At 44.3% G+C, this 13,322-nt stretch overlaps 1 protein-coding gene across 5 annotated transcripts in view; it reads right to left on the minus strand.

Moving 5' to 3' along the window:
• Positions 1-13,322, minus strand: part of MYH11 (myosin heavy chain 11) — a 126,151-nt gene that overhangs the window by 66,468 nt on the left and 46,361 nt on the right. For all 5 annotated transcript variants that reach the window (XM_043456598.1, XM_043456599.1, XM_043456597.1 and 2 more), the window contains exon 4: positions 10,449-10,476. In XM_043456598.1, coding sequence (XP_043312533.1) covers positions 10,449-10,476 — 28 coding nt within the window. The remainder of the gene's footprint in view (positions 1-10,448; positions 10,477-13,322) is intronic.

Consider the following 13,322-nt stretch of genomic DNA (forward strand, 5'->3'; position numbering starts at 1 on the left):
TAATATAGTATCTACAGAATAGCTTGATTAAAAATTATCTACTTCAAAGACATCATTACCCTTGTTAGAGATGAGATCGGGCAAGAGACTGCCTTCCAGGATGGATGTAAGTACCTCTCAGAGTACTAAGATATAAGGTAAAAGTTTTAGAAATGCCCCTTACAAAGAAGAAGAAGGAAGAGGAAAAGAACAAGGAGAAAAAGGAGGAGCAGGAGGGGAAGGAGAAGGAGGACAAAGAGGGAAATAAAAGTGGTTATTCCATCAGCCACTGAACCCACATAAGCCCCTTCATCCTCTAGAGAGCTCACTCGAAGGGTCAGGTGGCTAGCTAATGATTTCAGCTAAATATCAAAGGATAAACCTAGTTGAAGTGAGTCATGCTAAAGTGTAAATGATCAGCAGGGTGTTGTTTGTCTTATCAAAAGAATGCTCCCAGAATATGAACAGTGGTTTTTTATTTTTATTTTTTTAATCAAAACAGCTTCTTTTTTTTTTTTATAATTATATAATCATTTCTTTGTCATATGTTTTATTTATTAATTTATTTATTTTGTTTTTTGGCTATGGTGGGTCTTCGTTGCCGCATGCAGGCTTTCTCTAATTAGTGGCAAGCGGGGACTACTCTTCACTGCAGTGCACCAGCTTCTCACTGCCGTGGCTTCTCTTGTTTTGAAGCACAGGCTCCAGGCATTCGGGCTTCAATAGTTGCAGCACATGGGCTCAGCAGTTGCAGCTTGTGGGCTCTAGAACACTGGATCAGTAGTTATGGCGCACAGGCTTAGCTGTCCTGTGGCATGTGGAATCTTCCCAGACTAGGGATTGAACTGGCGTCCCTTGCATTACAAGGTAGATTCTTAACCACTGGACCACCAGGGAAGCCCCAAAACAGCTTCTTGAACCAGCTACACTTCTCTTGGCCACCTGAGGTCACAGTGATGGAATTGTTCAATCAAAGGATTCTAGACTGCCTCTGACTCCCACTCTTCTTAGGAAAAGGGAAAGATGACCTCAACTAAATCTTTCCTCCTTTCTTGTCCTCTCCTCTGATTTTCTTTTTTTGTTTGTTTTTTATTTTTCCTTCCTTTGCCTAGACTCACATTTGCTGAGCTCACTGCATATTCTGAAACGCGCTAATTTTTTTAAAGTCTGGATTCATCTACCCCGAGGTCGGGTCAAGGTTCTCCATGCTGAACCAGCCCCACCAGTGCTAGTGTGGTGCTTGTCCTTTTTACCTAATTAGGAAATAAAATAATGAAAGAAATTAACTTGCTCTGCCAAGGGCCCATTAGTAACTTTGTTCATGGCAAAACAGAAGGAAGGAAGGGAGGAAAGAAGGGAGGGCTGGAGGGAAGGAGAAAGCAAGGAAAAAAGAAGGAAAGAGAAAGAGAAACGAAGGGATAAAGGGAGGGAAGTAAGAAGGTGGAGGACGGAAAGGAGAGAAAGAAGGGAGGGAGGCAGGGAGGGAGGGAGGAAAAGATACATATGCCCCGAACTGTCAGACCCAACCCCATGGGCCACCGTCCAGGAATCAAGGGTGGGGTCTCCAGGAAGGTCAAAACATCATACCACGTCTCATGGCAGTATTAACACTGTCCTCTACCCAATTCCTAATGGTCTTTATTCCCAATGGTCACATTATTTCACGTGGCCTCACAGGCACTTTTTGAGATGGGAGCTACTGAGGCATTATCCTCATTTTCTTGAGAAGGAAAACTGAGTCTAAAATTTTTTTTCTTTAATTTTAAGGAGAGAATTGATTTTGGGGGGCGGGGGGAGTGGAGGCCCTGTGTTAATTGTTTCACATGCATTATCTCCTTTACCTCCCCTCCCCCAATCCTGAGGGGAGGACATATCACTTTCCTGTTATTACAGGATAGGAACTTGGGACCAGAGTGAGTAAACAACTTGCCCAAAGTCACACACCAAGGCAAGAGCACCCTCAGCATTGAAATCAGGTCTCTGGTTCCAATGTAATCAGGATTCTTCCTGTGACATTTTGCCAAGTCTGTCCATGACACAGACCCAACCCTCAAAGAACATGCTTTCTAAGGTCAGAGGAAAGGAATAGGGAATAGAGAATGGGAATTGATATTTGTTGAAGACCTACTCTAGGCTACTGGGCTCAGAAATCTTTTAATTTAATCCAACAACCTAATGAAGGAGTCATTGATTATTCCTATCACCCACCTGGGAAAACCGAGGCTCAGAGAAGTTGAAGTGTTCTAGGTCACAATTTATGTTATCACACAGATCAGAAATAGAGGAGTAAGATTTGTATATGGGTGAGGTTGATGCCAGAGCCCATGTTCTGCCCCCTACCCTTTTATTTTTAAAAGTGAGAAAAGGGGATGCAATGCAGGAATACAGAGCAAAGCCCTGACCCATCAAGGAGTTATTCCATATGTTCTGGGAGCCTTCACTTGCCTTAATAGGCCCTTATTGAAAATCTGCACAGGTACCAATGAGCCAAGCCACTCAGTCATTTACACCTTAGTATGAATTACTTCTATTAGGATAATGTCAGAACCCTTGATAAACATCACCCCAAACGGAGGGGGCTAGGTTCTGATCAGAGGAAGAAGGAGAGAAAATCTGAGTGTGGGAAACTGCCTATGTAGCTGGTCCTGAGTCCATTCAGATCCAAGACAAGAGTCAGGACAGCTGTGCACACACTGACCCCAGATCATTACAGCACCCCCCCTTTCCCGCCACGATTTCCTGGTCTTTCACCTCACAAGGTGGGGGAAGTGAGACACAGACTCTGGGAACCTGCTTCTCCCCACGTGGCTGCTTGGCTCAACAGTCTCCAAGTTTTATTGATAAAAATAAATTGTCCTGGGAGGTTCTGCCAAAGTAAACAACCCAAGCTCCAGGCTCATGGGCGTCTGAAGATTGATGTGCTCAGGGCTGCTTCAGAAACATCAATATCTTTGCTGTTCTGACCCCAGACTCTGGGAATAAAGATGCCTTCTTGGTCAGTGCACCCTAAACTTCAGTCCTACTTTTTTTTTTTTTAAATTTTAGGCTGCACTGGGTCTTCACTGCTGCAGGCAGGCTTCAGTTGCTGAGGTGCATGGGCTTAATTGCCCTGAGGCAGGTGGGATCTTCCTGGACCAGGGATTGAACCTGTGTCCCCTGCTTTAGCAGACAGATTCTCAACCACTGGACCACTAGGGAAGTCTCTTAGTCTTGTTTCTTAGGGGACTTTGTGTCCAGCTCCCTCATCCTTGAGGAAGACTTGGCCTCATGACCATATATGGCCTCCTGGCCTTGTAATTACCCTACTGCCAAGTCCTTTTAACCAGTCCAGGCTCAGCAGTTGGAAGGAGGCTACCCAATGGCTGCTTAATCCCTCAGCCCCCAGCTGGGCCGGATTCATGGGTATGTGACCTGTCCAGTTCCATGGGGACTACCCTAAGGAGGGTCTTGTGCTTGATTTAATGCTCTGATGTTGTGATCTTGAACTGCTTAATAATTTTTGAACAAGGGCCTTAGCTTTCTCATTTTGCATCATTTAACAAATCAGGTAGTTGGTCCTAGCTCCCACGGTGAAACACCATTTCTGAGTCATTTCAGCTGTGGTCTGCCCTTGGTATCAAAGCCAAAGTGTCTCTGAATCTGTCAGTCCCTAGTCCTCGTGTGACTCCCACCCCTGTAAGCAGCAAAGTCCTCCGGCGTTTGTGCTGTCCAACTCCTACACATCCTGCAAAGCTCCGTTAGGCACTGCCTTTATTTTGAGTACTGCCTCGAGCTCCCCAGGCAAAAGCAGTGCCTCTTTCCCCTGCAGCATCAACCAGCAGAGCAACACAGTGGGCTCCAGGGCCAGACTTCCTGAGTTCAAATCCCTGTTCTGCCCTGTGTGATTATGGGCAAGTCATTTAACTGCGCCCATGAACAGTATGAAAAGGCAAAAAGATATGACACTGGAAGATGAGCCCCGCAGGTTAGTAGGTGGCCAATATGTTACTGAGGAAGAACGGAGAAATAGCTCCAGAAAGAATGAAGAGGCTGGGCCAAAGCAGAAACACTGTTCAGTTGTGGATGTGCCTGGTGGTGAAAGTAAAGTCCGACGCTATATGGAACAATATTGCATAGGAACCTGGAAGGTTCAGTAATCTGGATGTGGTCAAGCAGGAGATGACAAGACTGAACATTGATATTTTAGGAATCAGTGAACTAAAATGGACAGGAATGGGCAAATTTGATTCAGATGACCATTATATCTACTACTATGGGCAAGAATTCCTTCGAAGAAGTGGAGTAGCCTTCATAGTCAACAAAAGAGTCTGAAATGCAGTACTTGGATGCAATATCAAGAACAATGAATGATCTTGGTTCGTTTCCAAGGCAAAGCATTCAATATCACAGTAATCCAAGTCTATGACCCAACCAGTAATGCCAAAGAAGCTTAAGTTGAATGGTTCCATGAAGCCCTACAAGATCTTCTAGAACTAACACCAAAAAAAAAAAAAAAGATGTCCTTTTCATTACAGGGGACTGGAATGCAAAAGTAGGAAGTCAAGAGATACCTGGAGTAACAGGCAAATTTGGTCTTGGAGTACAAAATGAAGCAGGGCAAAGGCCATCAGGGTTTTGCCAAGAGAACGCACTGGTCATAGCAAACATCCTCTTCCGATAATACAAGAGATGACTCTACACATGGACATCACCAAAGGATCAATACTGAAATTAGATTGGTTACATTCTTTGCAGCCAAAGATGGAGAAGCTCTATACAGTCAGCAAAAACAAGACCTGGAGCTACTTGTGACTCAGATCATGAGCTCCTTGTTGCAAAATTCAGGCTTAAATTGAAGAAACTAGGGAACAACCACTAGATCATTCAGGTATGACCTAAATCAAATCCCTTATGACTATACCAGTTTCTCCAGTGGCTTGGATGGTAAAGAATCTATCTGCAATGCAGGAGACCCAGGTTCAATCTGTGGGTCAAGAAGATCCCTTGGAGAAGGAAATGGCAACCCACTGTAGTATTCTTACCTGGAAAATCCCATGGACAGAGGAGCCTGGTGGGCTACAGTCCAATGGGTTGCAAAGAGTCAGACACGACTGAGCAAGTAACACTGTCACTTTATGATTATACAGTGGAAGTGACAAATAGATTCAAGGGTTATATCTGATAGAGTGCCTGAAGAACTATGGATGGAGGTTCATATCATTGTATAGGAGATGACCAAAGCCATCTCCAAGAAAAAGAAATGTAAGAAGGCAAAATGGTTATCTGAGGAGGCCTTACAAACAGTTGAGAAAGTAAGAGAAGTGAAAGGTCGAAGAGAAAGGGAAAAATATACACAACTGAATGCAGAGTTCCAAAGAACAGCAAGGAGAGATAAGAAAGCCTTTGTTAAGTGAACAATGCAAAGAAATAGAGGAAAACAATAAAATGGGAAAGACTAAATATCTCCTTAAAAAAAAAATTAGAGACCAAGGGAATATTTCAAGCAAATATGGGCACAATAAAGGACAGAAACAGTATGGACCTAACAGAAGCAGAAGATATTAAGAAGAGGTAGCAAGAATACACAGAAGAGCTATATAAAAAAAGGTCTTAATGACTTGGATAACCACAATGGTGTGATCATTCACCTAGAGCCTGACGTCCTGCAATGTGAAGTCAAGTGGGCTTTAGGAAGTATCACTACGGACAAAGCTAGTAGAGGTGATGAAATTCCAGCTGAGCTATTTCAAATCCTAAAAGATGATGCTGTGAAAGTGCTGCACTCAATATGCCAGCAAATTTGGAAAGCTCAGCAGTGGCCACAGGACTGGAAAAGGTCAGTTTTCATTCAAATCCCAAAGAAGGGCAATGCCAAAGAATGTGCAAACTACCCACACAATTGCGCTCATTTCACACGCTAGCAATGTAATGCTCAAAATCCTTCAAGCTAGCCTTCAACAGTAGGTGAACCAAAAATTTCCAGATGTACAAGCTGGATTTAGAAAAGGCAGATGAACCAGAGATCAAATTGCCAACATCCACTGGATCATTAAAAAAAAGCAAGGGAATTCCAGAAAAACATCTACTTCTGCTTCATTGACTATGCTAAAATGTTTGACTGTGTGGATCACAACAAACTGTGGAAAATTCTCAAAGAGATGGGAATACCAGATCTCCTTACGTGCCTCCTGAGACACTTGTATGCAGGTCAAGAAGCAACAGTGAGAATCAGATATGGAACAACAGACTGGTTCAAAATTGGGAAAAGAGTAAGTCAAAGCTGTACACTGTCACCCTGCTTATTTAACTTATATGCAGAGTACATCATGTGAAATGCTGGGCTGGATGAAGCACAAACTGGAATCAAGATTGCTGGGAGAAATATCAATAACCTCAGATATGCAGATGACACCACCCTAGTGGCAGAAAGCAAAAAGGAACTAAAGAGCCTCTTGAGGAAAGTGAAAAAGGAGAGTAAAATAGCTGGCTTAAAACTCAACTTTCAGAAAACTAAGGTCATGGCACCCAGTTCCATTACTTCATAGTAAATAGATGGGAGAAAAATGTAAACAGTGACAAACTTTATTTTCTTGGGCTCCACAATCACTGTGGATGGTGAATGCAGCCATGAAATTAAAAGATGCTTATTCCTTGGAAGAAAGCTATGACAAACCTAGACAGTGTATTAAAAAGCAGAGACATCACTTTGCCAACAAAGGTCCATCTAGTCAAAGCTGTGGTTTTTCCAGTAGTCATGTATAGGTGTGAGGGTTGGACCATAAAGAAGGCTGAGTGTCAAAGAATTGATGCTTTTGAACTGTGGTGTTGGAGAAGACTTTCGAGAGTCCCTCGGACAGCAGGGTGATCCAACCAGTCAATCCTAAAGGAAATCAACCCTGAATATTCATTGGAAGGATTGATGCTGAAGCTGAAGATCCAATACTTTGACCAACCTGATGGGAAGAGCCGACTCATTAGAAAAGACCCTGATGCTGGGAAAGATTGAGAGCAAGAGGAGAAAGGGGCAGCAGAGGATGAGATGGTTGGATGACAACACTGACTCAATGGACGTGAGTTTGAGCAAGCTCAGAGAGTTGGTGATGGACAGGGAAGCCTGGCGTGCTGCAGTCCATCGGCTCGCAAGGACTCAGACATAACTAGGTGACCGAACAACAACAATTATTACTGAGGTCAACTTGAATCTACTTTCATATTAAATAGTATGAATCATTCTGAGGTCAACTTGAATCTACTTTCATATTAAATAATATGAATCATTCCAGATTTTGATGCTCTTTGAAAATTTCTTGCAATCTTGTAACTGACCAGTGTGTGTGTATGGCAGGAACTGAGGGCTTAGTCATCTATGAGAAATTTTCTAGGCCCAAAGTTCTGGGATTGAGGTTGTAAACAGGTGGCCCCACTGGCAAAGCCAGCCCAACCATGGATTTTATTTGGCTGATGCTCTGGGTATGTATGTTCATGTAAATTAGGTGCAAATATTTAAAAATTGAATATTTCACATAAAAACCTAAATTTCCAGCTTCTGTTGCAATGTAGAAGAGTCTGGCAACACTGGACCTGCTTTCTCTCCTGGAAACAATGGAAAGAAGAGGGCCGGGATAGCAACTCGCCCCCAGCCCTCAGATGGGTCATTTTCTGCAGTTCACCACACTCCCCACCACCCCCTACTGTCTCACACCCAGGCCTTCTCGCACATTAACAGTACTTGGTTGGCTTTGATTGGCCCTTGGGTTTGCAACCACAGTCCTAGATGTCCCATAGTGGCTCTTCTCAGACAGAGGGCTTCTGCTGGGAGACACACTCTGGCCAAACTGATGTCTCAGTTTTTAAAATAAAACACACTCTATCTGACCCCAGTGCCTCTGCATTTGCTGTAAACTCTTCCCCTCTTTTCTTCATTGTCTCTGCTGAAATAGCACTTCTTCCAAGAAGCTCTTCCCATTCTCCCAGTTAGAATCTCTCTGATTTACACATTCTCCTAGTTCCAAACATGTCTCATTCTTTGTCATTTTCAGTTTGTAATTACACATTTACTTGAGTGATTTGCTGGGAAAGATTGAAGATAAAAGGAGAAGCGGGTGGCAGAGGTTGAGATAGTTGGATAGCATCACCAACTCAATGAACATGAGCTTGAGCAAACTCTGGGATATAGTGAAGGACAAGGAAACCTGGTGTGCTGCAGTGCTTGGGGCCGCAAAGAGTTGGACACAGTTGACTGATTGAACAACAGTAATTTTTTAAGTTTCTGAAAAGGTAGTTCTTTCACAGAATCAAACAGCAGATTCAAGCAGTACCAAAGGGAAGAATGTAATTATTGTTCTAGTGGCTGTCTTCCCTCTTGAGAAGAGGGGTCATGTTTATTTTGGATTCTTTCCTATATGCCAAGTATCACCAGTGGAACTGGCTCATACAATCTGTTGAATAGTGAGTGAGGACAGGAGTGGGTGTAGGGGGACAAAGGAAGGAGGGTGTATTTGTTTCCCATTGCTGCTTTAACAAATTACACAAACAGTGGCTTAAAACAACACAAATTGATTATCCTGCAGTTCTGGAGGGCAGAAGTCTGACATGGATTGTACTGAGCTAATACCAAGATGTCAGCAGGGTTGTGTTTCTTTCCAGGAACACCAGGGGAGAGTCTGTTTCCTTGCCTTTTCCAGTGTCTAGAAGCTGTTTTCATTTTTGGCTTCCTCCACCTTCAACGCCAGCAATGGTGGGTGAAGTTCTTCTCACACTGCATCTGCCTCTGACTCCCCAGATTCCTCCCCCTTCCACTTGTAAGGACTCTGTGATTACCCTGGACTTGCCTGGATGGTGTAGACTCCCCCCTATTGTAAGGTCAGCTGATTAGCAACCTTAATGCCATAGCAACCTCCATTCTCCTCTGCCTCGTCACCTGACACATTCACGAGTTCTGGTGATTAGGAGGTGGCAATCTTTGAGGGACCACTACAGGTACTTTTAGTGCACATTGTTTTATTGCAGTTCACAGATATCATGTTTTTCACAAATTAAATATTTGTGGCAACCTTGCATCAGCATTTCTCCAACAGTGTTCGTTCACTCCATATCTTTGTGCCACCTTTTGGTAATTCTTATAATATTTCGAACTGCTTCCTTATTTTTCTATTTGTCATGGTGATCTGTGATCCGTGATCTTTCATCTCATCTATTGCAAAAAGATTACAATTCCCTGAAGGCTCAGATGATAGCTAAGATTTTTTAGCAATGGGTATTTTTTTAAATTAGAGGACAGTTACTTTACATATTGTGATGGTTTTTGCCATACATCAACATGAATCAGCATTAGGTATACATATGTCCCTTCTCTCTTGAGCCCTTTCTCACCTCCCTGCCCATCCCACCCAGCTAGGTCGTCACAGAGCACTGGCTTTGTGCTCCCTGCATCACACAGCCAACTCCCACTGGCTATCTATTTGACATATGGCGATATATATGTTTCAGTGCTCTTCTCTCAAATCATCCCATCCTCTCCTTCCCTCACTGTGTCCAAAATGTCAGTGTCTCCTTTGCTGACCTGCAAGTAGGATCGTCAATACTGTCTTTCTAGATTCCATATATATGCATTAACATATGATACTGGACTTTCCCTTTCTTTCTTTCTGTGACTTACACTACTGCGTATTATGGGCTCTAGGTTCATCCACCTCATTAGAACTGACTCAAATGCGTTCCTTTTTATAGCTGAGTAATATGCCAAGCAATGGGTATTTTTAAATTAAGGTGTATACATTGTTGTTCTTAGATGTAACACTGTTGCACACTTAGTAGACTATAGTATAGTGTCAACACAACTTGGATATGTACTGAGAAACCAAAAAATTTGCGTGACTTGCTTTACTCTGATATTTGCTTTATTGCAATAGTCTGGACTAAGCCTAGGCTATCTCTGAGGAATACCTGTATTCTGCCCACCCCAGGAGAGATTTTCCTGAATCCTGAAAATTCTCTGAGTGATTCCAAACTGAGTTCATATCTTCTGACTATGTATCCAGGTCTTCAAAGAAATAATGATACCGACCACTAAATACAGCACCATGTGGCTACTTGTGAAATTTTAGGGTAACAGTTTAACACAGGCCAAGCCTTCCTCACTAATGGAGATGCCATCTACTTTCACAGAGCTATTACAGAATTACATGCAATTCTGTCTGTAAATTATTTAGTTCAGGGCCTAGCACACAGTGAATGCTCAATAAATGCTGGTTTTAAAGAGGGGGGCAGCGCAGAACAAGATGGCACCAGGCATCACCTGTGGTTTAGGGGTGCTGGCCTCAGCATCAGAGCATTTGTACAACAAATGTTTCATGACCATCTGCTCTGTGCTGGGGATAGGGTGGTGCATGGAACCTCAAAGAAATCAAACAGCCCTGTTCTCATGGACCTTTTTCTTTAATAGGTTGGATCTTACTCAGAAAAACAGAAGAAAAAGCAGCTCCACTTACGTGCAGAGAATGGACTGGTCCTCCCGATCTGAGAACAAGAAGAAAAAAAAGAGCCACGAGTTAGAATCAGCTCTGAGTTGAGGGTCTGGATATGCTGCCGCCCAGGACTCCCATTTAAGCTCCTATACCCTGGCCCCTCTGGGGGTGATAAGGGGCCAGCTGAGCTCATCTTCCAGGGCATAGGGGACAAGACCAAAGACAAGAGGGCAACAAAGCCCTGGAGGCAGCCCCAGAAAGATGTTGGAATCTGACCCATTCAGGAGACAGTGAGCATCCCAGCCCCACCCACTCGGAGTGGAGGGGGGTTCCCAGGAGACCCACTCTGTACAGATGAGGTCACAGACAGAACACTGACTTTGGATCCAGACAGACTGGGTTTCCTCTTGGCCACTTCCCAGCTCTGCGGCCTTGGGCGAATATTCTTAACCTCTCCAAGCCTCAGTTTCTTTATCTGGCAGTGGACATTTTTGGCTTGAAAATCCAGTATGCTTTCCCTCTTCTTCTGGCAAGAGTATCCTATGTTTCATAAGGAGACATGTCCAGGGGACTTCCCTGGTGGTCCAGTGGTTAAGACTCTGAGCTTTCAATGCAAGGGGTGTAGGTTTGATCCCTGATCAGGGGAACTATGATCCCACATGCCGACAGAACAACAACAAAGGAGACAAGTCCCCTGCACCACTCCACTCCCATTATCATGTACTGTCTTGGTGGGACTGACCCACAAGCTCTCCCAGCCAAGAGGCAACAACGTTTCCCAGGCTGCGGCAATCAGATTCTCTGAGCTAAAACTCCAACCTGGGTCAAGGATGGAGAAGCACAGCGGGTGGGCAGAGCCCTGAGGGGGCCTCACTTCCTGCCCCCCAGAGCCCAAGCAGCCTCTAGTTTGTGACATTTTCTGAGGCTGGCTCCCCACTCTTCCCACCTCATTTGTGAGCTCCCCAACACTCCTCCAGAAACTCCTTTCCAAGGTAAGGTCTCTGTCGCTTACCACCAGAGAACCCTGGTGGACGCAGAGGGCATCATGAAACTGCACGTGATTAAGCAGACGTGACGAATCACCTTTCACTCTTAAAGTGACCTCAGGAGGTGGAGCCGAGATCCCCTATGAGGGTCATGTGTAAGGGGACAGGCTTCAACCATTGGTCAGTTAACCATAACCGAGAAAGCACATCCGCTGCTGGGCAATGGTGATGCAGCTTTTCTTAAATTCATTCCTGGCTCCAACCCCACCTTCACATTGCTCAGCCTCTCCTGATCAAAGATCTCCCTGGATCTAGGGACGTCTTCCTCCAGAGCCTTTCTCAGAGTGATCTTTCTGACACGCTGAGCTACCCGATCTCTCTGCTCCCCAACACTCGTCCACTTTGAAAGTCTCTGGAAATGTTAAACCTAAATTTACCATATGACCCAGCTATTCCACTCCTGGAAATCTACCCAAGAGAATAGAAACATGTGTCCCTATAAGACTAACACAGGAAGGCTCACAGCGGAGTTATCATACCAACTAAAAAGTGGAAACAGCCCACATGTCTATCTGCTGGTGGACGGATAAATAAGATGTGGTTTATCCACCCAATGAAATATTATTCAGTCATAAAAACAATGAAGTCCTGATACAGATTACACTGTGGATGACTGTCAAAAACATGGTGTTGAGTAAGTCTGACACAGAAGGCTGCATACATATCGTATTATTCCACTTACATGAAATGTGCAGGAGAGGTAAATGCATAAAGATAGGAAGCAGATTAGTGGTTGCCGAGGGCTGGAGTGGGGTGACTGCAAACAGATATGAGAGATCATTTGGGGGCTTGGAGACTGGATTGTGGTGATGCTTACATAACTCAATTTACTAAAACTCACTGCATTTTACACTTACAGTGGGTGAATTTGGGGTATGCAAGTTTTATCTTAAGTTGTTTTTAAACATGTCCATGTCCCCCAGGGCCCTTACATGAGGCCCAGACTCCTCAACATGACATCAAGACCTCCCATGACTGGCCCTGCCCACCTCCCCAGCTTCGGCATCTCTATGTCCCTCACTCTGTTTCCAGCAACCCCACCCAGGTCAACCCCCAATCACACTCTGTGCCTTTGCTCAGGCCATGTCTGCTGCCTAGCAGGTCTTTCTCTTCTTTCCTGGCTACTTCCCTCAGTCTCAAAGATAATACCTCTTCCAAGAAGTCTTCCCCATAGCGATGAAGCCAGGAGGCAGCTTGGCTATAAGTCTCTGACAACACTCCTAAGCTATCACAGTAGTCAGCCTTGCTAGAGAGAAGAAGCCCCAGGAAGAGCCCCTCAGTTCAGTTCAGTTCAGTTCAGTCACTCAGTCGTGTCCGATTCTGCAACACCATGAATCGCAGCATGCCAGGCCTCCCTGTCCATCACCAACTCCCAGAGTTTACTCAAACTCATGTCCATTGAGTCAGTGATGCCATCCAACCATCTCATCCTCTGTCACCCCCTTCTCCTCCTGCCCCCAATCCCTCCCAGCATCAGGGTCTTTTCCAATGAGTCAACTCTTCGCATGAGGTGGCCAAAGTATTGGAGTTTCAGCTTCAACATCAGTCCTTTCAATGAACACCCAGGACTGATCTCCTTTAGGATGGACTGGTTAGATCTCCTTGCAGTCCAAGGGACTCTCAAGAGTCTTCTCCAAAACCACAGTTCAAAAGCACCAATTTTTCAGTGCTCAGCTTTCTTCATGACCACTGGAAAAATCATAGCCTTGACTAGACAAACCTTTGTTGGCAAAGTAATGTCTCTGCTTTTTAATATGCTATCTAGGTTGGTCATAACTTTCCTTCCAAGGAGTAAGCGTCTTTTAATTTCATGGCTGCAATCACCATCTGCAGTGATTTTGGAGCCCAAAAA

The sequence above is a fragment of the Cervus canadensis genome, chromosome 32, assembly GCF_019320065.1.
Source record: "Cervus canadensis isolate Bull #8, Minnesota chromosome 32, ASM1932006v1, whole genome shotgun sequence".
NCBI classification, from domain to species: domain Eukaryota; kingdom Metazoa; phylum Chordata; class Mammalia; order Artiodactyla; family Cervidae; genus Cervus; species Cervus canadensis.